The following is a 27,854-nucleotide window of genomic DNA, read 5'->3' as shown; positions in this document are numbered from 1 at the left end:
GGTTGTAGTTAGTCAATCATCGACATCCTCCGGGGCCACGGTTAACTGATTAGTCCAACTCTTAATTCGTACGCGAGCCCTTGCAGCAGCATCTCTGGTTGGTCTCTGGTGAACAGGCTCAGAACTAACATCGTGATCATTGTCCTTATCAGTATCTCTGTTGTCATCACATGTTGTAGGCTCACATGGGGAACTCAACTCAAGAGGGTACAACTTGGCAATTGGTCGGTTTGTTCTCCCTGTGCTTGTCCTTATTTTGGCTGCTCGAGCATATCCATCAAGGCCTTCCATCAATTCTTCGATCACAGCCAAACGCCATTGTAGTCTGGGTATATCATCATGCACCAGAACGACGTCCCCCACTTTCACTGATTGTTTAGAAGTACCTGTAGCCTTGTATGCCTCTCGGAGGGAAGTTAAATATTCTCTCTGCCATCTCCTCTGAAAATGATTCAACAATAGTGTTTGTCTGTTGACCTTGTCACGCAGTGATGTACTGGATAAAAAGGTAGGGTCATGTTGTTCCTCTTCTACGGCTGGGTAAGGTAACATAGTCATGCGTCGTCCATAGAGCAGGTGCGATGGTGTCAATGGCTCAGGGTCAGTCACATCTGCTGATAGATAGGTCAGGGGGCGATCATTTAGTACTGCTTCAACTTCAACTATTAAGGTTTGTAGTACCTCCAATGTAATAAATGACTTTCCCAAGACTTTCCTCAATACCGTCTTCGTAATACCAATCAACCTTTCCCAAAACCCCCCGTACCAAGGGGCACGTTTGGGGATAAACTTCCATCTCACGCCCTTGGCATTCAGGGATTCTCCTAGCTTATCTGAGGTAAAAATCTGTTCCAGCTCCTTACTCGCAGACACATATGTAGACGCATTATCGGATATCATCACTTGGGGCAGTGACTTACGTGACACAAATCGGCGGAATGCTCTCAGAAAGGTTTCAACACTCAGATCACAAACTACTTCTAAATGGACTGCCCTAGACAGACCGCACGTAAATAAACAGATATATACCTTCTCTTCAGTTCCATTGTTCTTCACGTGCAGGGCTCCGGTGAAATCTACACCCGTAACATCAAACGGCTTACCCTCCTTAACTCTATCAAGTGGCAATGGCGGTGGTTCTGGTACCATGTAGGGTTTTCCTGATACCTTACGGCAGGAGACACACTTTCTGATTAGTTGCCTTACTAACTGTCGAGCCGAGGGGATCCAGTATCCTTGTCTTATAGACGTAACTGTTCCAGTTACACCTGCATGAAGTTGCTCCTTATGAACAGCCAACACTATCAGCTTTGTCAAGGGATGATGTTTAGGTAGTAGGATAGGAAACTTGGTGTCAGAATCTACATGCGCGTTATGGATCCTCCCGCCACAACGTAAATAATCAGAGCTGTCCATGAACAAACGTAGTTGTCTCACGAGAGGTAATCTCTTTCCACGTTTAGCCCTAATGTTCAAAATTTCCTTGTGGAAGGTGGTGTGCTGACAACTGTGGATCCAGAGAGTAAGTGCCTTGTTAGTTTCATCCACGGATAGTGGACCAATATGTCGCTTGGTGGGATTCCTAGTATTATGGACAAATCTGTAAACATGAGCTGACACTCTTAATACTTTCATCAGTGAACTATACTTTGTAAGTTCAATAAGGTTGTGAATACCTGAGGTTACTGTGTTAGGTAGGTCAGTAGCACTGGTATTTGTCTCCATGACATCGTCATCCACTTGTAGGTGTAGGATCTCACTATGATTCCAAGCAGGCCAACGAGTTTCATCTGTGAGCCACGGTGGGCCTTGTTGCCACAAACACGATGAGTTTAGCTGAGCAGCACTCAATCCCCTTGTTAGTAAATCTGCCGGGTTGTCATTGGTTGGGCAGTAGAGCCAAGGAATATCTGGGAATGTCTTATTAATCTCTTGAACTCGGTTTGAAATGAACTGTTTTAAGCGTTTCTTACTGTACAACCAATGAAGCACAATTTGGCTGTCACTCCACAGCTTAACTGCGTATTTCTGAAGTAGGTGAGGAAGAGATGAAACAACGAATTGAGCCAGTCTTGATGCGACAACAGCAGCCATCAATTCAAGTCGCGGAAGTGTGTGTGGCTTGAGCGGTACCACACGTGATCTGGCCAATACAAAGCAGGTGTGCTCACCAGTTCTAAGAAATGCAATGGCACCATAGGCCTTCATACTGGCATCTGCAAACACATGTAATTCTACTGGCTGGGAGTATGTTGGTCCAAAGTAAAATCTAGGTATTGTAATCTTACTGGTATCTTGTAGATCCTCAGCTATCTTCCACCATCTGTTTGTGTGTTCTGGGAACAATGGGTCATCCCAAGCGATACCTGATCTCCATAGATCCTGCATTAAAATCTTTGCTTGAATTGTGACCGGTGACAAAATTCCTAAAGGATCATATACCTTTGATGAAAGTTGGAGTACTAAACGTTTAGTGACAGGTAGTGGTACTTCTGTGTTGGATAGAAACTGTTTAGGGGTGAAGCTAATGGTGTCAGTAGCTGTGTTCCACAACAATCCTAATAGGTTTACAGTAACATCACAATCAGCTGTTCCCTCAGCCACTGTAACAGCTTGCAGTTGTGAGCTGTTAGATGCCCATGATCTCAAATTGAATTGGGCTTGTGTCATTATGAATCGGGCTTCTCTGTAATACTTAATAGCTTCTGCTTCGGTACTACATCCACTAATGACGTTATCCACGTAGAGATTCTGCTTCATGTCCTGAGCTACTGGGCTATCCCAAGAATTCAGATGATGATGTAATGTGGCCATAAGCATAAATGGGGAGCTGGTAGAGCCAAACAAGACAGTTTTAAATCGATAAATTTCAAGGTCACTTTCTGGATCAGATGGTGATGATAACCAGAAGAATCTGGTGTTGTCACGGTCGGACTCATCCAGCCTAACATGTAAAAAGGCCTTCTCTAAATCTGTAGAAATTCCAATGGCATGGGAACGGAAGCGTAGGAGGATAGAGCACATGTCTGTTGTGAAGGATGGACCAGTTAGCAAGCAATCATTAAGACTGGGGTGTCTAGCCTGACGGTAGCTACAATTGTACACGATTCTGATCGGTGTTGTCGAGGAAGCTTTACTAACCGGGTGATGTGGTATATAGTGGACATCCTTGGTAAGGTCTGGTGCAGTTACCTTCTCGATGAAACCTCTTTGTTCTTGTTCCATAATAATTTTCCCATATAGGTGCAGCAGTTCAGGAGTGTGGCTGAGTTTGCGAGCTAAAGAGCGGGTCTTGTTTTTGCAAACTGCATAGTTTGAAGGGAGGGGTGGATATTCTTGTTTCCAAGGAAACTTCACACGGTATGCACCATCCTCTTCTCGCCTGATGCAAGATTGTTGGTATCTCTCCAGAAATTCGTTCTCTACTTCTGCTGTCTCAGGCTGTGTGACATTAGCAGATTCCATCATCCAAAAGGTCGGAGCATTGTTACAGTCAGTAGCTGGTGTGGAAACATGAAACATACTGGCGTTAGTAGTAGGAGCTGGTGGAACAACAAGTGGTCCAGACAGAAGGTAACCTAGTTTGGACTGCATTGCAGTAGGTCCATTACCTCGCACAATGTGGTCACCCACGAACTGCCAGTAATAATCAGCACCAATCAATAATGAGATGTAAAAGTTACTGGATGTTGACACTGGGTTGGCTAGCTGAAGTCCCTGTAAGTGTTCTATGTTTATCAAGTGAGTATGATACCTGTTCTGTAGGGGTGCCGCAATGACTGGGACCAGTAGAACTGATATTGGAATAGATTCACCTGTCAGTGTCTCAACGTTGACTGTAGCATTGTCCAACTGTTTGGTCAGGGTTGGTTCTCCTCCAAAGGTAGAGATATTGATGTGTTCAGTTTGTTGAGGAGATATCATTAGCTTCTTGGCTAGTTGGTTATACATGAAGGATCTCTGGGCCCCTTCATCGAACAGAATGTGTGCTTCCACTCGGATGCCATTCACACTAACTTGAGCAACTGCAGTTTTCAATAAGCACATAGAATTTGTACGTGTGGCGGGCTCTGGGGGAATAATGGCAGCATTCATTGCAGTGGATGATGGTGTAGTGGTTTCTGTTGTCTGAGATTGTACTGTTGACTGAGGTTGTACTGTTGTTTGGGGTTGAACAGAAGTGTGAGGTTGCACTCTCTCTGTTGTGATAGATGCCTGTGTAGTGACTGGAGTGGTATTAGACTCAGATGGCTTGGTAAATGCACCGCATAAGCTAGTATGGTGCTTCTGTCTGCACAATTTGCATCTCAACTTTGAAGGACACTGTGAAGCCCTATGGTGCCCCAAACAATTAAAGCAGTGTTTCCCCTTCTTAACTAATTCAAAGCGTTTTTGGGGATCCTTAACAACATCACAGCGACCACAAAAATGTGGACCCTTACAAAATACACAGGTGTTCTTACTAGTACCTGAATTAGCAGGTTGGGATTGACGTCCACTTGCACCGGTATGTAGAGTGGTAGTCATTGTAGACTGGTAGGATTCCATTGTCTTGCACTTGTTGGACAATGATCCACATTCTAAAATAGTGATTTCCTTCCAAATGGCATCTCTTAACTCTGCGATGGTCCATGCCCCAACGCCGTGTTCTCGAACAAGGTTCTTATGTACATCACTTGGTAGCTTTCCCAGAATGATAGGCACTAGCATTGATTCATACGAGTCTTCTGTTTTGCCAAGTGCAGTCAATCCTCTTATGTGGGCTTCTATTGTGTCGTAGAACAACTGCAGACTGGACAAGGACGAGGTGGGACAGTTGGTTTGTGACAGAGCTTGCATGTGTGCCTGTTCGATCTTATGAGACTGACCATATCTCTGTGTAAGAAGGGCTATGGCATGGTCATAGTTAGCATCAGTGAGTTGTAGTCCAGCTATGGCCCTCAGTGCATCACCCTGCAACTGCGCTCTCAAGTAGTTGAACTTCTGCACTTTGCTTAGGGAAGGAGAGTTGTGTACGGCTGCATCAAACGAGTCTTTGAAGACTTGCCACATCAAGGTATCCCCCGAAAAGTGGGGTAAGCTTAACTTAGGTAACCGGCTTACCGGTTCTCTGGTTACTGGTGGTGGCAACGTGGGTACAAACTCTGGAGCTGTTACACTGAGAGTGCGTGCAGGTTCTCTAGTTTTCTCAAGGCGGTGTTTAATCAGACTCATATACTCAATGATGGTGTCCTGTATTTCTTCTGCTTCAAGAATCTCAGTTTCTAATTCCTCTGATGTCTGTATTGATGAGGCGATCTGCCCGTTCAGCTGTTGTAATGTATCCTTCTTCTGGGTTAACTGTTCTAAATTGCTGGTGAGTTTGGCGACTTGAGTGTCCGTCAATGGGGTTTCCGTCTCTAGATTCTCGTCTACTTTCTTAAATATACGAGTAACATGTGCGCGATACGCCGCACGTGATCCCTTTGCACGTTGAGTCTCCTCCATCTCCGTGAATGTTTTCTACAAGGAAAACGACACAAAACAAATGAACACTGTAGGTGAAGCGCTTGCCTTCCGGGGTACCGTTTAAGAAATGCTACGGTACCAAGCGTTTTCGCGAGGGGTTACAAGGTCCGGAAGTAGCTCGTTTGACGAAACGACTCCAGCGTCACAGCACCATGTAGGGAAGGGGAGAATGACGCTTCACGTTGATGTGATGTACAGGAGCAGGAGGAGTTGACGGACTACTAACACTACACCAGCACGTGTTGACTCTTCTCTTATTCACGTGACCCAAAACACAACCCCACAAGCGAAAACACAAAACAATTATACAATACATGCCTAGGCCTAATACAATGCTAATAATAATAGTATTATATGGGTTGTAGTTAGTCAATCATCGACAAACTTAAATTTGTATAATAATTCTAATTCTTAACTTTTATTGCCATTGTTTGATAACTTTTGCGTTTGTAACTTGTCCCAACGAAGCATAAAGTCCTATACTTTGTAGCAGGGGAGCACTGAAACAAAAAAAACTGTTTAATATGTATAAAGTGTCTACTACGCATGCTTTTCCTCCAATAGTGACCATTCCAGAATATATGGTGACCTCATGAAAGGAACTCTATTAATGCTATAGAGGAAGTTGTTATTAACACTTTACAGTGAAGTTATTTATAGGGCAATGCACATCCATTATTCTTGTAAAATTCGATGTGATTGGAGAGGATCTGCAGTGCCACAGTTCAATGAATTCAGTTTCATTCACTTAAGGATGCACTAATGGAACATGAAATATCCTTATTTTTTAGATAAGTCACACCATTGCTATCAGCATTCAGCAAAGATTTTAGTTTGACATTAACAATAAGGGAAATACCTTTTGATACAATGGAGATCCAAAATGATTCTTTTGGTATGAGGATGACACTTTCAGTGCTATTCACAAAAATAGATCTGTTAGTTTACCATAACTCTGCAGATAATATTTCTAAGGTGACTGTTGGAAGTTTAGTACTAATGAATTAAACTTTCTTAGGAAGAAGTAAGGAGAAAGAGGAAAGCTGTTTAGCACTCTCCTTCAGCAGTCTGGGTGGGTATACTTAGTCAGGTTCACATGCTTTGTGCACTCAGGTTTTAACATTAGTTTTGTAGTTCTTTGATAAAGTCTGATATTATCTGTACAAAATGAGGCTGACGGCTCTAGGTAATATGAAATTGAGGTACTCGCCTCTTTCAATACATGCAGCAAAGCGATTAATGAATATTCTTCTACTGCATGTCTACTTTGTAGTGACTTCTAGTACAAACAAGGATATGGATAATATACACAGTGTATAAAATTAATCATCCTGTGTAGTATTTGCATAATAAACTCATACATTGTAGAAAAAGCAAAAGTATTGAAAGTACGTCTAGTGAGACATAATTAGTGGCATGTATGTACATTTCTTATGTACTCTACGTGCCAGCTTAATATGGACATGAACCAAAAAGATAGCAATTCCTTCTTATCATGAATGCCCTACTACTCTATTGCTATGCCCCATTAATAGTAAATTGTAGAGAATGGTCTTGTGACTAATTCTGTGTGTTATGCTTAATATGAATTAAAATATTTACTCTAACTACTTAATTTGAATCCACCGGATACTTAATTACTAACTATATTAAAGTGGAATTTCTAGGTTGGATCACCAGCTGTCTTCAGGCAATCTAGAACCTGCTATTCATAGTTAGCATTTACTAATATCAAAGTTACCACAGAAGTTGCTGTAGGTTGTGTACATAATTTTGTTGTTGTTTACATGTATGTGTTTACAGTCCTTCAAACTCAAGAGATGAAGTTACTCACTACCAGGAGTCTTTCATGGAGGTGATGGATCAGATAGAAGACTGAAATATACAATGAGATCAACAGTATAATCATGTATACACATGCACTTTTAGTGTTTAGTAGCAACTTGGAACTACATTGTATGTTTTGTAGTATTCAGAAGTTACATGTATTGTAGGCACAGAAAAATATTTTGAATGCTTTCATAATCAGACACTAGCACAGTTTCAATCTTATCATGGTATTGCTATGTATTTAACTAGAGATCTGCTGTGAACCATTTTGATTGTTTTATTAGAGTACTTGTACACTGTGCTAATACAAGTTGAGCTGGATCCTGAAAAATAGGTAAAAATGAAAAATGGATTTTTTTGGTCAAGAAAACTACCATAATCAACCAGATGATTAGTAGTGACAGTAAAAGTGTCAACAACAGACGCCTGTAGTTTGGTTCCGTTACAAGTTTCGGGAAAGGGTTGTAATGGATAGTACACTTGTATGGCTTACCCATAGGAAATGTATGGTGGAAATTTTGATTGACTTTAAGTATTCTGTCAGTCATTTGAATGAAGAGCTTTTTAGCAAGTTAAGCAGTGCTACAAATGAGCCAAATTTCAAGATTGTCTGCAATTATATCAAGAGTTCATAATATAAAGTACGTAGTAAGAGTGTATATTATAAATTCTTGATTATATCCATCAGCAAAATTTCAGCTTCCTTCCATGTTTCTGGTGTTACATTTTCACTTTCTAAGTATACTTGTTGCAGTTAGGAGATGGGTTTCAATCACGCCAGAGACATGATATTTTTGGCATGCATGTACATAGCACAGGACTGTTTCCTAGCTGCCAATTCTTTCCACTATGTATATCACTCTGATACACCTATGTACACATTGCACTTGCAGTGTAATGCAATCGTTAAACTACAGTCTGACAGTGATGATTCTCAAATAGAACAATCGCTTATTCTAATGAAACAATGAACTTCAATTCCAATTGTGATCATATTATGGCAGTCTGTGACTGCACATTTAACACTCATATTTATTCAATTATACTAATTTTGTCAAAATATACTAATTTTCTCAAAATTTCAGAAAGAACAGTAGATGAAGGCAACTGACAAATTCCCAAAACATAATCATGGAAGAAATTAGCAACTACATAGATTGTTACAGGGGAATAGGAGACGTGGGTGTCATGGGTGCTTGGGCATCCATCCTTATCTAACTTACTAATAATTCCATCCAAGACCTGTGTTACATATAACAATAGGCCTCAATAAAATTAATTAGCATGCATATGTGCCTTAAAATAATAGAATACAAGTTCATTATCATGAATTGATTAATATCTATACCTGATCTCTTTTTGCTGCTATCTGGCCACAATACTTTTATTGTTAAATATTACCACCTTGTTTGGGCTGTCCAAACTATTTTTTTTTAATTTCCCAGACCCATATTGATTTGCTATGCATCTACTTCAAAGCCATTTTTTGACATGCTTATCCTTGATCTTATTGATGGTATAAACATCATATGATATCCAAATGTCATAACTTTTAAATTATATCAAAGTTACATTAAAGTAGCTACCTTTATGGTTAGATGGTGATATTGTTGCTAGGGTGAATTAATAATAGACAAATGCATATAATATAATGCGTAGTAATGACACACTCCAAGACAAATTTCATCATCTGGAGGCTGTGAATGTATTGAAATGGCTCTGAATTCAGAAATTTTACATTTGTGTACTTTAGTAAGGTAATCGTACCACCTTAATTATGGCTACCGTGAGTCTGGATGGAATTAAGTACTCTTACAAGTCCAGATAGTAGAAATCAGATATAGCTAAAGTGTATTAATCTAATGATGTAGTCTTCTTGTGCTGCTGTTATTCCAATTTTGTTGTGTTGACACACCAGTGTATACATTATGCTTTTACGGTATGCTACTGTACAGTACTCAAACTTTTAGCCTACAGTATTTATTCCTGAACATCTGTATTATAATAATAAATTTACAGATCATATTATTTTTGGCTTGTAAGTAATTATTAAGAATGTTATTGCGTAGTTTTTTTTCCTTTATAAAGGCATTAAATTTGAATATTCTCTGCATGATTGTGAGCGTTTAATTAGTGTAGTTTCCTATGATACAGGATGCACCCTTTTTAACAGCTTGGCTGTTTTGGTGTAGATTCAGCTATACAGTAGTGGGAGCAATGGTATATAATAGCCAAAGGCAGTGATCTGAGAAAGTATTCCACATTTAACCACCCATTACAATTAGTAGTAGCCAAAACTGTGCACATGAGTAGGGAATACAGAAAGCTATCTAACATTACATATCGTGTTATATGTACATGTCTGACTTCTGGTGGTCATTACACAGGTGTGGCTGAAATGTATTTGGCCTTCAACATCAATGAATAACATAATAATTGGATCAGACTCATTCAAGTTGCATGTTTTCTTGGCACAACTGATTTGCATTCAACACAATGAAAGATAACAGCTGCAGGATAAATACGTAGAAACATTGCATGGAAAAGGATGTGAAAACTGAAATTAAAAAGGATAGTTTAAACTTAACTTAGTGGAAGCCCCACTTCTTGACAAAAACCATCTCTTTACTAAAACCATGCAGATAAATGAAGTAGCCAATTACATAACTAATTAAAGTGCACTTAAATTTTCTATTATATCTGTGATTCACAATTTGCTCAAGTCATGACGTATATAACACTATTCATTTAGTAGAGCAGAAGCTGCCGTGTGCCATGTACAGTTCAGTGGGTGTTTGGACCTTAGTCCATGTAAGTGTAATGCAGTACAGTATAAATTTCGCAGTAATATAGTCTCAGTAAGACATCATTTATTGTATTGTTATCAATTTTGTCACAATGCCAGGGAATAATTATTATCATCATTGTCATTGTTCAACCATCCCTCCAGGTACTTGCAGGGAGGCAACAAATTAGCCTGTGGCATAGGGAATTAGAAAGGACAAGCCTGTAAATGCACTCCCACACTTAAGCCATTAAATGAACATGGCATTACGAAAACACAGCAACAGCAATACAATTCAAAAGCATAGCACAAAAAAATCAAATAGTTACAATATCAGAAAATGCTGAAGGGCTGAACTTAATAGATTTGATTTCTGATGGCATATGGTAAAGAGTTTCAAAAGAATGGGCTGTTTACAAAGAAGGAAAACCTATAAAAGTTAATAGTAGAATCATAAATGTAATTTGGCTGTATGGATAGAGGATGAGATCTGGTTATGGTTTCAGATACGTAGCTGACAGAAGTTCATGAAGGTTTCTGTAGTGTAGACTATCATGTACTAAATTTGTGGCATTGCTTTGATGCTTAATCACAGACAGACAGCTCTTCTGCTTTATAGTGTTTAACTCATTGCTTCTGTGTATGGTTGTTACTTTCCATGGCAACAATTAACTGTAATAGGGAAGAGTTATAAAGTTTAGGTTTTTGTCATGGTACAATGTTAACCATGAGCATAAAACAATACACATTCTTGGCTTTTGTTGAACAGGAAAGAGTTGTAAAGCTAAGGTTTTGTCATGGTACAATGCTAACCATGAGCTGTATAATTATACATTCTTGCATGGCTTTTGTTGGCCATTAATTCAATAAGGTTTCTGGATTTTGCTAGCTATAAATGATTCATAGTAATCACACCATTGTATGTGTGAGTAGTCATGATGATAACAAGGATTAAAAGTGTTTTGATGTTAACTCTGCTCTTAAGAAACATAGAAGCAGTTATTAACAGTGACAATGAAATTGCTACCAGTTCAGGCAACCAATTGATCAAGAATGACCCTCCCTGTTGCACTATTAGAGATCATCCTTTTCATTCAGTTGTTCATGCACTGTCTAATGTTACTAGCAATTCCATTGTTACATTGGTAAGCAATGCTGTGTTGTCTTCAGTCGTGGTATTAAAAAATCTTGAAAATGTTAAAATAATTGGACAAGGAAACCCCACAGTAAATTGTAGTGGTGTTGGAGGGATAAAGTTTGTCTCTTGTAATAATGTCATTATTGAAGGTATCAACTGGGAGAGGTGTGGTTCTAACGAGTCATCCTGTCCAGGAATGCAATTTAACAATGCAACAAATATTGTAATACAAACTTGTTCATTTCATCACTCCACAGCACAAGCTGTTGTACTGTCAGAAGTGCAAGGGTATGTGTACATTAATAATTGTCAGTTCACACATAACAAAAACTACAATGGTCATGGAGCAGCTATTTACTATACCACTGAACAAAATAGTACTGAGGTACACCTTAACCATTGCAATTTTGCTTTGAATGGTCCAGCTAAAAGTGTTGTTTTCATTGAGAATATGAGCAATAGAGTTAATGGTCATATTTCTTTACTTACAAATTCTACCTTTATCCAAAACCAAGGAGTACCCATTTTCATTTCACATGCCAGTATAATTCTCAATAACAGAGTATCATTCAAGTATAACAGGGCTATTGCTGGTGGAGGAATTTACAGCAGTAATTCCATTATCACATTTGGTGATGAGTGTGTTGTGAGCTTCAATAATAATTCAGTCAGCACTAATGGTGGAGCTGTCTATCAAATCTATTCCAAGTTGCTCTTCACGATGAATGCAGCAGTGATGTTTAGAAACAACTCTGCAGTCAAAGATGGTGGAGCTATATTTTCTATAAAAAGGTCATTCATCTCATTTGAAGATGATTCAGAAGTAATGTTTAATGATAACCGAGCTAAAAGAGGTGCAGTGGTTGTTAGGATGTCTACTATCTACACAAATGGTAACTCAACAGTAATATTCACTGGTAACAGTGCCATACTTTCAGGAGGAGCAGTATATGCAAAGAAAACCCAGATTACAATTCATGGAAGTTCAACAGTAGCATTTTGTAGAAATAGCGCTAAAAATGGAGCAGCTGTATTTGTTTCTGGTGACAATGCTTTCATGTCATGTGGTGATAACTCAACAGTGATATTCACTGGTAACAGTGCCACAGATTTAGGAGGGGCCATATACATGTATACACGAAATTCTAACATTGCATTTCATGGACACTCAAAAGCAACATTTAATAGCAATAGCGCTGTAGATGGTGGGGCTGTTTATGTTTTTGGTCCTGTCACATCATATACACAAAGTTATAACTTGAAAATACTACTCATTGGAAATAAAGCAACAGAGAATGACAGAGAAATATGTGACCTTGTACCTAGTATTACATTTCTCGGAAGCACAACAGTTAGATTTAATAACAACAGTGCTAGACACTATGGAGGAGCAATGTATACAGATAAGATTAATGTTGCATTTCATGGAAGCTCAACTGCTACATTCAGTAACAATAGTGCTCATACTGGAGGAGCCATTGCAACTAGTAATTATGCAATGTCATTTGGTGGTAACTCAACTATAACATTCAATGGCAATAAGGCCACAAGTAATGGATACGGAGGTGCAATAGATGCGTACCATTCTAAAATCATATTTCATGGAAATTCAACAGTGACATTTAGTAACAACAGTGCCAATAGCATTGGAGGAGCTATCTATGCTTTCTCTTTTTTTGTTACCCTGTTATTAAATTTTGAGGAAAACTCAACTGTAACTTTTACTGGTAATAGTGCCACAAGTGTTGGAGGAGCAGCACGTTTATATGGTCATGTCAGATATACTGGAAATTCAACAGTAATGTTTTATAATAACACTGCAAGAGAAGGTGGAGCACTGTATATCACATTTCGTTCTCTCCATTATCCTTATGAAGTAATATTTCAAGGTAATACCAATGTTACATTTATTAATAACAGAGCCATAGATGGTGGAGCCATATATGTCTCTGTTCGGTCTGGAATCATATTTCAAGGAAATTCTTTTGTAAACTTTTGCAATAACATAGCTTCACTGAGTGGAGGAGCCATCTCATCACAAGATGATTCTAATATCTGGTTTACAGGAGTATCCACAACACATTTCAACAACAATATAGCCAGGCAACATGGTGGAGCAATACATTCTGTTAGCAATACTAGTGTAACATTTAATGAAACTTGTTGTGCTATTTTCACAAACAATACAGCAATGCAACAAGGTGGAGCTGTCTATTTGTTTGATAAAAGTGCCATAACATTTGGTGGTAACTCTAATGTGACGTACAGCAACAATACAGCCTTACAACAAGGTGGAGCTGTATATTCTGCACAGCAATCAAACATCTCATTTAAAGGAAATTCTGTCATTACATTTAAACATAATGGTGTCTTATTAAGTGGCGGAGCTCTGTACAGCCTTAATAATGGCCCTATCTACTTTGAGGACAATTGTACAGTATCATTTTACCACAACATGGTCAGACAAGATGGTGGAGCTATCCATTCTGTTAACACTACTTTATACTTTAGTGGAGGTTCTTCTGTTACCTTTACTAACAATGCAGCCATGCAACAAGGTGGAGCTGTATGTTTATTTTATAAAGCTGCTGCAATGTTTCAAGATGATTCCAATGTGACCTTCAAAAGTAACACAGCCATGCAACATGGTGGAGCTATATATGTACATGACAATACCAATGTCAGTTTTGTAGGAAGCAGCAATGTTCTTTTTCTTCACAACATGGCAGAAAGTGGTGGTGGAGTGTTACATTCGTATCACCACTGCAACATTGCAATAAAACAATATTCTGAAGTAATGTTTATTGAAAATAGTGCTATGCGGTATGGTGGAGCAATGTATTGTGATCATCACTCTGATGTTACACTAGAAGGAAACATTCCAGTGATATTTACAAGCAATACTGCTGAACATGGCGGGGCTGTCTGTATTTCACAATCCATCCTGAAGTTTGCAAACGATTCTGCAGTAATGTTTAACAATAACAGAGCAATAAGAAATGGAGGAGCTATGCACTTTAGCAACAACTTTACTGCAACTTTTGATTATGGTTCTTCTATCACATTCAGTAATAATATTGCTAATCGATATGGCGGGGCCATATATAGTGAACTAAGAGATAATGTATACAGCAAGATGTCGTTTAACACTACAGGTATTAACTTTACCGGCAATACAGCACTGATAGGTGACTCTGTTTACCTGGATATACCAGCATCTTGTGATGATAACTGCTTGAATAGAAGCATTATTGGTGTTTATAAGGAGATTGTAGAACACAGCCACCATTCCAGGCAGATTTACTCTCCTCCCAGAAAACTAATACTACAAAAACCAGCTGTGTGCATTGATCATGATGTCACTAATTGTGGAATATATTTCATAAAGAATATAATGCTTGGTCAAAATATTATCAACCGTGGCTGTGTACTGGACTATTATGATCAACCTGTTGTTGAAACACAATTTATAGTGGATAGTAATGATGAAGATCACACCATTAATGGATCAAATAGTGTGTTAATGTCATGTAATGGGTTACAAGGAATTAGTGTAAAAGGATCTAGAATTTCTGGTCGAACAAACTTTTCGATGGATCTTACTTCCCATTCTGGTAGCCAATCTGACATTTCCATACAATTAATAGCTGAACTATCACCATGTCACCCTGGTTTCTATTATGATGACACAACACATGTACAAAGGTGTGTATGCTACGATGATAATGATATAATAACTTGTTCTGATAGTTCATCATTTATCAGGAGAGGTTATTGGTTTGGAGTAGTTGATGATGAATCAACAGTGACAGTTTGTCCCAACAATTATTGTAATTTTGCTTGTTGTGAAGACACTAAAGGATTTTATCAACTCTCTCCAGCAAGAATGAATCAATGTAGTTCACACAGATCTGGTATAGCTTGTGGTAGTTGTGAAGAAGGCTATACTCTCTCGTTTGATTCTGTAGAATGTGTAAGTGTTGACAAGTGTACCACCGGACAGACAGTGTTAGTAGTCACATTATCAATGATATACTGGATAGTCATAGTTATACTAGTGTTTATTATGACATACTATCATGTTGGGATTGGTTATTTGTATGTTATTACATACTATTACAGTATACTGGATATTTTAATGGGTCAAAATTTATATGAATTAAAAGGACTGCTTGAAACTGTTACCACTTTGTCCAGTTTAGTAAAGATCACTCCACAATTTTTAGGGCGACTTTGTTTAGTACACAATATGAATGGAATTGACCAACAATTCATTCATTATACACATCCACTAGCTGTCTCCATCATCATAGCAATAATCTGTCAATCAGCAAGATTATCTTACAAGTTTTCATCATTTATTAGTAGAGGTATCATTCGCACTGTCTGTTATCTCTTGCTCTTATCGTATACTTCTGTAGCCACAACTTCATTACTGCTATTGAGATCACTGACATTTCATAATGTGGATAAGGTTTATACTTACCTGTCACCTGACATAGAGTACTGTCATGGTCGTCATCTACCATATTTTATTGTAGCAGTGTTATGTACACTAGTGATTGTGATTGGTCTACCACTTGTACTCCTTCTAGAACCACTCCTTAACAAGAAGATCAGTTTTACTAGAATGAAGCCATTACTGGATCAGTTTCAAGGATGTTACAAAGACAAGTATCGTTGCTTTGCAGCTTATTATATGATTTGTCGACTTGTTATTATTGTGATAATCATTGCAAATCCATCCAACAATTATCTCTCCCAGTTTTTACTAATCTGTACAAGTGTGATACTGGCTGTTATAGTGATAATATTAAGACCTTATAAGCACAAAATATTGAACATTTTTGATGGGTTGATTTTACGATTTGTGATACTGGCTACACTGATACCACTTGCTGACAATGTTAGCCAACAATTATCAAAAGCTACTATTATTATTGTAATGTTCTTTCCATTGATCTTCTTCATTGCTTTGGAACTGATAGTACACAAAGACACTATAAAGATTATTACTACAAAGATCACTGCACATTTTAAGACCAAACCAGCTGCTACCACTAAAGATAACAATGAGGTACCAATTGGTGATATTGGTATTGTTGTTGATGATAATATGAGGAAGAATGCCATCATCTGTGAAATGTGAGTATACACTGGTTGTTAAGGTTACTAACTTGTATTAGAGTAATTTATAAACATGCAGGTGTACACTCTATAAAAGTAGGAGCATGTTTTGTTAACACGGCTGAAAGATCATGAATGACCTTCATATTTATGTGATCTCTTATGCTTGAATTGAAACAATTCTTACTCTCACTTGTCATTGTTCACTAACTCTCCTCCACTAGACATCTCATTTTTAATTTTCCAAGAGAGGAGCCAGAAATCTATACAACTGCTCTATAAAGTCAAAAGCAGTGTGACAGCTTCATTAGAATCTTCTGGCTGTTTAATAAGAGTGTCTCGGTGTTTTGAAGTACTGGACTCTCTTCATGTAAAGCAGCTGCTTTTACTGCCTCAATGGTGGCCTCCCATGTCAATATACTCATTATACATAATTCTTACTACCACAATATGATCACCTGGTTGAGAAGTACAACAAGAGTACTACCTCCTCTTTCATTACATACTATTGGTTGTATGAATGAACCTGTAGTGTTACTTAGAAGGTACAATAATGTGCTATATGTAGTCTGCATTTATGAACATTAAAGTCACTACAGAAGTATATACTACAGTACATGGTAGTATGTACTTCTGAAGTGACTTTAATGCTTATGGTAAATTATGTTGTTGTCACATTACATCACATTATATCACAAATTTCATCATTTGTTTAAGTAATAGATAATCTTCCTCATTTTCAGTGCTATGATGTTATAATTTAAGTTCTTTGTGACTTTAATTTCTTGTATGTATTTAACACCTTTTAAAATCTAATTGTTGATATTCTTGCAAATAATTGCAATAACTTGCAATAATACTTGCAAAATGAACTTGTAGTTTGGTAACAAAATTTTGAACTGCTTATTTCAAGGTACAATATTACTAGTGAGCTTAAATTCACTACAGAAGTTATACTACAATGTATAAAAATTATGGTAAATTATGTTGTTCTTTATATGTAACAGTCCTTCAAATTCAAGTGACGATATTGATGTTACTCGCTTCCGGGAGTCTTTCATGGAGGTGATGGATCAGATAGAAGACTGATGTATCCAATAACAACGACAGTAACAATTATACAATCATGCATACACACTTTTACTGTTTGGTATACTTGTATTGTACTGTAGTAACATATATCCATATAACATGTACCGGTATTAGATTTTGGAATACTGTTGAAAATTTGACATTTATTATTGACTACACCTTTTGTGTTTGAACATTGCTAAAATGATTCAATAAACTATGGCGTGACTGCTAAGAGTATTTCTGGCTTTTGAAATGCACTTTGTGCCAACTTTGGGACAAACCTAAAATACATAACCTACCACATAGGTGGCATTAGGAGCGTGGAAAGGGATTACACATTTAGGCAGGTGTACATCTATTATGCTAGAGTAAGTTTGGTGGTACAAAGTGGTGAAATGAATTATTCTAATAATAGTGTAGATTGTTAGTCAGATATTTAGCTATCTTGATGCTGTTACATATTTGTTGTGCAAAGTAGTAGACATCAGCCTATCAAGCTTTCATTTTACTTATTATACTATGCTTCAGTGCTAAAACTTTTTGCCTATTGTACTTTTTAAAATTATATGCTTAATATTTATGCCTGTAGTTCAATTATGTTTGCTAAAAATATATCAGCAAAGACTGATGCAGTTGTAGTATAGTTATACTATATGCTGTTGATATTTATCCGGTCATTGCTATTTAAAAAATAAACTTCGTGACACAAAAAGGTATAAGAAACGAAGAAGAAAAATGTGTGACACAACCAAGGCTCAAACTCACACATCCAGGTTTGGAGTACCAACACTCTACCACTGTACCACCGGTGCTTGCTGGCTAATCCTCTTGTTTTTGAACTATTTAAACATTACAAATATAAAATACTATATAGTCTAACCCATACCAGTGAAGAATAAACCAAAGCTGAACTCATCCCTAACCCTAACGCTAACCTGATGTTTTCCTGTTAAACATAATGATGACTGTATGAAGGTAAGTTTTGGGGTGAGTTCGAGGCATGCAATTGTGCAATTGTGGGATCTTTTTGTGAATTAATTGTGGGATTAAGTGCAACTATGGGATCTTTTTTAAGCATTAGCATTTTGTACTATATTAAGCCTATACCAACTTCACTATTAGGTAGGGTTTCCACTCAAAATAGGCAGGTGTTTCATTTTGTTGTTTCTGGAGATTTCACACAGATTTACCTTTAATATAAAGCAAACAAGTGCTAATTTGTTAGTGGAAAGTTTGCAGCAGTCACTATCAGTACAATGTTAACATATGTAAATATCAAAAAAGTGGTCGCGTGACTAAAAATCCCGTCATATAGGATTTCCATTGCAAAATAAGATGATGCCTCAGCCTTTTTCATTGTTTCTGATGATTTTCATGCAGGCTGACCTTAAGATAAAACAAACAAGTGCTAAATAATATATGTGACCTGGCCTGCCAGGGCATGTGGGCACATACTATACTACGTCACTCTACAGGTCATATCTCAATACTGCAACAGAATATTTGCATTCTGTAACTTGCATCATAAAGCCAATTCAATGCTTAACAAGAGCAGAAAATTGCATTGCTATATAGCATAATGGTACAAAAAGTTATGAGTGATGAAAATATTAAAAAGTAGGCAAAAGCATGTGCCCATATGCCCTATTTTTGCAGGCCCAGTCACATCAAGACACACGGTAGTGTGTCGTGCGGCCCAAGAAGCCGGCGCGTAACACCCGTGAGTATATTGACAGGAAGAAAGAAAACGCAATTTTCGCACCTCCGTAGCTCTGTGCTGCCTTGATGAAACAAGACGATGTTTGCTGTGGACACTCCCACAACCTTCAGCACTCCACATTCCAAATTTGAGCGAAATCGCTTCAAGCGTTCCCGAGATATGCGACTTCAAAAATTGGTTTAGTTTCTTCGTTTTTCTTCTTATTTTTCTTCCTCTTTTCGCACACTTACAAAAACTGCTATAAAACGCGAACGCCATATCCGATCGCCTTGAAATTTGGCACACAGAAGGGGGGTATAAAGGCGCATCTCTGTACCAACTTTGGCTGGAATACGATAAACAGGCAAAGAGTTATGAGCGATTATTTACGAAAAATAACACCAATATGTTGTCACGCCTACAGGGTAAACCGCGTATGGGAAGAAGCTGAAAATCGGTGGATGAATAGGTTAGCTATTGAACCTCAAACCTTTTGTGGTTTGAAAAAAATCGAGCTAAAAACCAGGAAGATACAACGAAAAAACAAACAGTGTGTAACAATTACGCAATCAAGATTAGCTAATAAAAAACGACTGCTTGCCACGCCTACCAGGTAAACCGCTTGGCGTAATGCTTTGAAAATTGCTGTACAGATGGAGTTCTTCAATGGTGTAGAAGAATCAGACTTAAATACCACGGAGTTATAACACGAAATCCAACTTGGTGTAGCTAGTGCGAGATCGAGATACTCTAATAGAGCATGCAGTCATCCTAATAGAGCAGTCACCCGAAGAGAATTCAAGAGATCAGATAGAAACAAGTAACCTGTACTCCCGCATTGTTAATACCAAAGTATCTATCTATCTATCTATCTATCTATCTATCTATCTATCTATCTATCTATCTATCTATCTATCTATCTATCTATCTATCTATCTATCTATCTATCTATCTATCTATCTATCTATCTATCTATCTATCTATCTATCTATCTATCTATCTATCTATCTATCTATCTCTCTATCTATCTATCTATCTATCTATCGACCATCCAGTATATCACTGATAACGATGTAAGCCATGTAACCATTGCACTCTATTAATAGTATTCAAACCAGTCAAGTAATCATGGCACTCAGTATTTTCCGACCAGAATGAATTCAAATCACAAAGGTATCACTAGGACCAGTGGCTGTAAACTTGGCAGAGTGCACAGGCATGTTAGCTAATATATCCTATGCATGATTAAATAGCACATATAAGATTTTGGAAAATCAGCCTTAATGTCACATTTTACAACTGGGATATTTATAATTAAATGAGGCATTGCAAACCTTTACAGTGATTAGAATCACTAGTCAGTAACCTGAATTGCAATAAATTCTGTGAAATATTTTATCAGGTGCATAAGTGCTTTAGTGGTGACGCATATAAGTGTGGATTTCTTTGTATTTCAAATGTGACATTAAGACTGGTTTTCCAAAATCAGGTCACATATTTTTATACTCAGCTTCCATATAATTGTGTAGCTATAGCTTTGATGATCATTACAGGCTGGGATTCTCTTTTTTGTGGATTAGTAGCTAGGTAAACAAATGGATCAACTGTTCTTCTTGCTCAAGATACGAGATGGAAAATACAATTACTCCACCCTTTATAATATGACCACTCCAGTATCCAACATGTAGACAGTATAACTGTTCATTATCAGTACCAGAAACAACACTGAGATGGTTTCCTCAGTTTTCTTTCAAGGATAATACATACTGCTACTCTCAAAGCTGCATGAAATAAATGTGATATGGTGAACTGTTGATTACTCAGTGCAATGTAACTTAATGGATAATCTGCTGAGATATACTGTATGCCTAGCTACTTACAATTATACATCGGATCCACATGTATTTTCAGTTTCATGTGTCCTGGTACGTATATACGTACTTTGGCATGCTCTGTTTGACAATAATAAATTTATATTTTCTCAATTTATGGACATATATTGTCACATACACAAATAATGGATTAGCTCATAATGATATATCATACACTAGATACAATTTATATAAGCCATACTAGTTCAGTGATAAAACATTGCCATAAAGTTGTTTTACAATGTATGAGTTCTATTATACAAACATTACACCACAGGTTGTGGAGGATGTTCAACATGTAGACTGTGTATATTTTCAATATCCTTGGTAGCTACATGAAGTTTGGACTGCAAGCAGTGCCAGTTGCTTGCAAACCCTTGACATATTTGCCATAAAACAATAATAAATAAACAAATAAATAAAGAAGACATAACTGGCAACATGTGCAAAGTTTAGTCTTAACACTATTTATTTACATAAAATTATCTTAGCTATACAACCACATTCCTGTTTTAAAGCGTCATTATAATAAACCTTGTATATAGAGACACCTCAATTTAATCATAGTCCATGTTAGCTACTACAGTATCTCAGTCTCACTTACCCAACTGGACAATATTTCAATATCACATATATACCAATAATTATATTAAATGCACTATCATAAACAATTTAAAAATAATACATACCTGAAATTGAGATCTTTGGCTCTGTTGTTAATATACTGGAACCCACAATCAAAAACTTTCTCATTGTATCAAGGGGATATTGTGGTTCTAACCATTATTCAGTGGTTAGTTTGCCAAATCAAATAAGTTAGTCAGTGTAACGTGTTTTAATTTGACTGCATGCAGTAGCTGAAACTATTAATTTGGAATTGTCATGGAAATTAAAAACCACAGCAACAATTAACTATTATGGTTTTGCACACAACTCTAAAAATCTATTCAAAGGAAAAAGGATGCTTGTCTGTTTGTCTGTGATTACATAGTTGATCCAGAAGTAAGTGATGATGATGATGTACCACTATACCTTGTTGCTGTTATGTGAGTGGTAAGCAGAAACATAAAAGTGAAATGAAAAACTGAAATAGAAGAACTCGAAACTACCAGTAAAAACTCAATTATGGCAGCCACCTCTTCACCACTTAACTAAGAGTATCTCTTTACAAAGACATATAGTGACTCATGTCAATAGCTCAGTTTCCAACTTGACTACTGCATAAGGTGTGACCTCATTATTACAATCACCTTATGTAGGTCCTAAGAATGATTTGGTGCTGTGCCATAGACCTGAGACCATATTTCTGTTTGGAATTTCCTTAATTTACTCTGTACTGAACATCATTTTGCATATAGGCAAAGATCCAAATTCCCACTTAATTGTGCTGTTCTAACTAAATGAATATACAGTCCCCCCCCCCTGATCTTCATACTGAGAAATTGGTATACACCTTCACGCTATTTTACAATTTGAACACTGGACTATCTCTTTACTAAGTCATGAGGTGGGGGTGGGGGTAAATTAGCCAACACTTTAAGGATTGTAATTTTAACCATCAGAGTTTTAAGTCATCAGTTCTGTACAAGCCCAAAGCAAAGATTATGTACATGCATATATGTGACCCAATTTCGGAAAGCCATCCTTTTTGGCCCATTGGTCAATTTTCTCTTTTGTAGCTAAAATGAGACACTGGATGAATATCTGCAGTATCTTGTGTCAAAATTCCAGCTTAATATCTTGAAGGGTCAATATAGTGTCTAATACTTTACAAAGTAACTTTTCATAGTAATGCATTGAATTTTGTGAGTGATTAAGTGTGACAAATAGGGACAAATCACTTTGTTTACAAATAATTCCATTCCTACTGTCTAAAAAAATCTATAAGGAGACTACTGATAGTTAAATCAAGTATTGCTGATCCTTTTCTTCAATAAATAAAATATATCGCTGTCTAAATACTTAGTTTTAACCATTACATCACCTGAAAAAAATCACCCCATTTGTAAGTTAATTGGTGTCCCACACATTGTGAAATCACTACACGGTCTGATAAAATCATCCATATTGTAAAATCACTACACGGTCTGATAAAATCATCCATATCTCCTAGCAGAAAGAAGCTTTGGGTGTGAAAACTTCACAGCAAGAAAGTTTAATAGTTGCTTTATCAGAAAAAAAAAATTTAAATGCTGCAATTTTCTATTGAATTTTAATGTAATTTTTGTATGTGCCCAAAAGGATGGTTTTCCAAAATTAGGTCACATGTATTCCCTACTAGTAGTCTCACTTGTAGCCCTTGGATGCTGGAGGTTAGTAGCTAGATAATATGACAACAGACTATCTTGAAAATTATTACTGTTCTATAACAGTAAAGTATGCATGTACTTTACTTGACTGTCCTATTAGAGTAAATTGATCTGGGACCAGGTCCTGTATTCTCACTGTTGGGATAGTTTGAGATAGCTCTCACTTTTTCACCTGTGTTATTATAACTGCAGAATAATCTGTTCAATGAGCATTTTTTTTAAATTGCTGCAACTTGCCAAGTAGCTAACAAAAGGTATAACTCCAGTGTATATATACCCTCAATTTGAGCTCTGAGATGGTCAATATCACAAGAGGTGGATTTTTGAAAGGGTTTGCACTAAGTGAGGTTTATTATATAACATAATTATGAAGTTTCAACTGTTTTCAGTTTTCAAATTTAAACTATCATGATTTCAAATGCTTCTAACTACCCTGTATAGCTGTTATCTTTCAAAGTGTGTTGAATACAAATTAGTTGTGCCAAGAAAACTGCATAATATAACTTGATCATGAGCTGCAATGTATCTGGCTTTTAAATATGAACAAATATATACCCTATAGTCAGTTCATATATTTGCACACAATCATAGAAAAAATGGCACAGGACTCCACATCCGTTTAATGGCAATCAGAAGTTAGAGACGTGCACATACGTACAACACTGATATTATGCAAAGGTTTCTGTGTTCCCTACTCATGTAAACAGTTTTGACTACTACTAATAACATTGTAATTGTGTGGCTAAATGTGAAACAGCTTTCTCAGGACTCCAGCAATCAGCTACAGCAGCTCTTTCTTACAAAAATGATTAAAGGAAACTTATATATCTAGCACAACAAAAACTGAGAACATACAAAACCAAGTTGTATTAGCTTCATTGTTCACTCTGTTTATGAAGTCAAATGCTTCAATGTGTGAGATAGATGGCATGTCATAACATATTGCTATCAACACCTCAATTTTAAAATTGTAATGTTGTGCAGCTAAGAGCTTCAAAATGTGGGATAGAGCAAATTAAACCACATTACACTTGTAGAATATTTTTGTCATCTACAGTATCCTACCAGTGGTGGGGGTTAACTACATAATAAATACATAGAAAAATAGCTACTATTATAATAGTTGTAACATATATTAGTAGAATATATTTGTAACATGGGCATGAGTGATTTTCCTGAAATATACACATGAGCACAAGGGTGCAGTGTGAGTGCATATATTTCAGGCACATCACAAATGCTCATGTTACTACTACTACATAACAAATCCATACAACAAGAAGAAAATAGCTACAAAAAAAACAGATGTAATAATTATTGCAAGACTGTTTATATTGGCCATTAACAGAGTGGTGGTTTAAGTGGGAAGGTATAGGTGATTCCACCATTGTTATGTATGATACCAGAAGAATATACGGTTAAACTTCATTGGATTGGCAAAGTAGCTACTGCTTGACTTGTGTAAAGTATTTCTGATGGCTATTGCCAAAATTATTGGGAAATGCTTTTAGACTGATGATACTGGCATTAAAATTTTTGCGCATTGGATAAGAGTGGCCTTGACAATGCTTTACACACACAGTCAACCAAAGAAAATAGCAGCTTTGTGGCAAATCTGTAACCTATCCAATAGTTTTCTCTGCTATTTTTCTATTGCTTCCATCACAATAATGCTTACTTAAATGTAGCAATCTAAAAATGAATTTTTGTCTTGTAAATAATTTGAGACTAGTTTAAACAATGTAATGTATGACTGTATGTAACCAAATCTCCAAAAATCGAGTCACTAAAACATGTACATCTTTAGTATGTAAACTTACTAAGGAAGTGTTGTTAAGTTAAAGGTTTTTGTTATGGTACAATGCCAACCATGAGTGTAAAACAATACTGTACATTTTGGTTTTGTTGGCCATCAATTTGGTAAAGTTTATTGATTTTGTTAGCTATAAATGAAGCACGTATAGTATCTTAGCATTGAATGTACGAGTAGCCATGATGATAACAAGGATCATAAGCATTCTTATGTTAACCCAGCTGTTAAGAAGTATTGAAGGGGCCATTAACAATGAAAATGATTATACTGCTAGCAACACAGGCAAACAAATGGTCAGGAATGCACCTCCATGTTGCATAGCTGGAGATCACCCTATTCATTCAATTGTTCATACACTCTCTAATGTTACTAGCAATTCTATTGTTACAGTGGCAAGTGATGTTGTGTTGTCTTCAATCGTGACACTAGAGAATCTTGAAAACATAACAATAATTGGACAAGGAAGCCCCACAGTGAATTGTAATGGTGTTGGAGCAGTAAAGATTGTTTCTTGTAATAATATCATTGTTGAAGGTGTCAACTGGGAGAGGTGTGGTTCTAAGGAGTCATCCTACCCAGGGATGGAGTTTTACAATTCTTTAAATGTTTTAATTCAATCATGTTCATTTCATCAATCAACAGGACAAGCTGTTGTGTTGTCAGAAGTGTCAGGAAATGTGTACATTAATAATTGTCAGTTTACACACAATGAATACCACAATGGTCATGGAGCAGCTATTTACTATACATCTAGCCCTGAACAAAGTACTCAGGTACAGTTGGTAATTAACAATTGTAATTTTACTTTAAATGGACCAGCTGAAAGTGTTGTCTACATTGCGAATTCAAACAGTAACACTAATAGCCATCATTCTTTACTACAAAATTCCACACTTATCCTGAACCAAGGAGTACCCATTTACATTTCACACACCAGTCTAATTCTCAATAACAGTGTGTCATTCAAGGATAACAGAGCCGCTGCTGGTGGAGGAATTTACAGTAGCAATTCTATTATCAAATTTGATGACAAGTGTAATGTGAGTTTCTACAATAATTTTGTCAGCTCTACTGGTGGAGCTATTTGGCAAATTTATTCAAAAATGTTTTTCACATTGAATGCAGCAGTGACATTTACAAACAACTCAGCAGTCAAGAATGGTGGTGCCATATTTTCCAAAGGAATGTCATTCATTTCATTTGAAGATGAATCAACAGTCACATTTACTAATAACAGAGCTAGGAGAGGAGCAGTACATGTTAAGAAGTCCCCTATCTACATCAATGGATACTCCACAGTAATATTCACTGGTAATAGTGCCACACATTTGGGAGGGGCAGTCTATGCACGTAATTCTAGCATCGCGGTTCATGGACACTCAACAGCAATATTTCATAGCAATAGTGCTTCAAATGGTGGAGCTATCTATGTTTATAATGACGAGGTACCATGTCATAATTATACAGTAGCAAAACATAATTTAAGTAAAACAACAGCACATGTCAGAAAAATATGTGACCTTGTTCCTAGTATCCTATTATTTCATGGAAGCACAACAGTTACATTTAGCAACAACACTGCTGATAATGGCGGAGCTGTCTCAACTTGGAATTCTGTCATGTCATGTGATGACAACTCAACAGTAATATTCACTGGTAATAGTGCCACAGGATTGGGAGGAGCAGTGTATGCATTATATTCTGAAATTACAGTTCATGGAATTTCAAGAGCAAAATTTAATAACAACAGTGCTATCAATTATGGAGGAGCTATCTTTGCTAACAGTATTACTACCATGTCATTTGCCGAAAATTCAACAGTAACATTCACTGATAATGGCGCCACATATGGGGGAGCAGTGTATTTAAACTATGGTCATATCAATTTTACTGGAAACATAACAGCAATGTTTTATAATAACAGTGCAAGATATGGTGGAGCAGTATATTATTCTACTTTATCTGGGATCATATTTACAGAAACTTCTATTGTTCAGTTTTGCAATAACACAGCTTCACTGAGTGGAGGTGCCATATTATCACAAGATGACTCTAATATCTGGTTTACAGGAGCATCCAAAACATATTTCAACAACAACATAGCCAAGCAACATGGTGGAGCTGTATATTCTGTAAGGAATACTAGGATAACATTCAATAAAACGTGTTCTGCTATTTTCACAAGCAACACAGCCATGCAACAAGGTGGAGCTTTATATTTATTTGATGAAAGTGTCATAACATTTGGTGGTAACTCTAATGTGACGTACAGTAACAATACAGCATTACAACAAGGTGGAGCTGTCTATTCTGCTCAACTATCAAACATCTCATTTAAAGGAAGTTCTGTTATTACATTTCAGCATAATTGTGTTATATTAAGTGGGGGAGCTCTTTACAGCTTCCATAATAACCCTATTACCTTTGAAGAAAATTGTAAAGTGTCATTTTTCCACAACATGGTCAGACAAGATGGTGGAGCTATTCATTCTGTTAATACTACTTTATACTTTAGTAGAAACTCTTCTATTACATTTACAAGCAATACAGCCATGCAACAAGGAGGAGCTTTATGCTTGTTTTTGAAAGCTGCTTTAACATTTCAAGATGATTCCAATGTGACCTTCAAAAGTAACACAGCCATGCAACATGGTGGAGCTATATATGTACATGACAATACCAATGTCAGTTTTGTAGGAA

At 36.9% G+C, this 27,854-nt stretch overlaps 3 protein-coding genes across 3 annotated transcripts; 2 read left to right on the top strand and 1 right to left on the bottom strand.

The window, feature by feature from the left end:
* Nucleotides 1-12: 12 nt before the first annotated feature.
* LOC136259357 (uncharacterized) lies at nucleotides 13-5,794 on the bottom strand. Its single transcript, XM_066052853.1, has 2 exons — nucleotides 5,566-5,794; nucleotides 13-5,502 (listed from the first exon to the last, which is right to left on the bottom strand). Exon 2 carries the CDS (start codon nucleotides 5,485-5,487, stop codon nucleotides 13-15), a length of 5,475 nt encoding a protein of 1,824 aa, XP_065908925.1. The 5' UTR covers nucleotides 5,488-5,502; nucleotides 5,566-5,794.
* A 5,264-nt stretch (nucleotides 5,795-11,058) lies between these two features.
* On the top strand, nucleotides 11,059-17,477 carry LOC136259356 (uncharacterized). The gene is made up of 2 exons (XM_066052851.1): nucleotides 11,059-16,406; nucleotides 17,396-17,477. Exons 1-2 carry the CDS (start codon nucleotides 11,059-11,061, stop codon nucleotides 17,475-17,477), a joined length of 5,430 nt encoding a protein of 1,809 aa, XP_065908923.1.
* A 7,856-nt stretch (nucleotides 17,478-25,333) lies between these two features.
* On the top strand, nucleotides 25,334-27,851 carry LOC136259355 (probable outer membrane protein pmp6). The gene is made up of 2 exons (XM_066052850.1): nucleotides 25,334-27,785; nucleotides 27,844-27,851. The coding sequence occupies exons 1-2, from the start codon at nucleotides 25,334-25,336 to the stop codon at nucleotides 27,849-27,851; spliced, it is 2,460 nt and encodes an 819-aa protein (XP_065908922.1).
* The last annotated feature ends 3 nt before the right edge of the window (nucleotides 27,852-27,854 follow it).

This window comes from Dysidea avara, chromosome 6 (genome assembly GCF_963678975.1).
Source record: "Dysidea avara chromosome 6, odDysAvar1.4, whole genome shotgun sequence".
NCBI lineage: Eukaryota > Metazoa > Porifera > Demospongiae > Dictyoceratida > Dysideidae > Dysidea > Dysidea avara.
The sequence above is the reverse complement of the archived record's forward strand: the minus strand, read 5'-3'. Positions and strand labels throughout refer to the sequence as shown.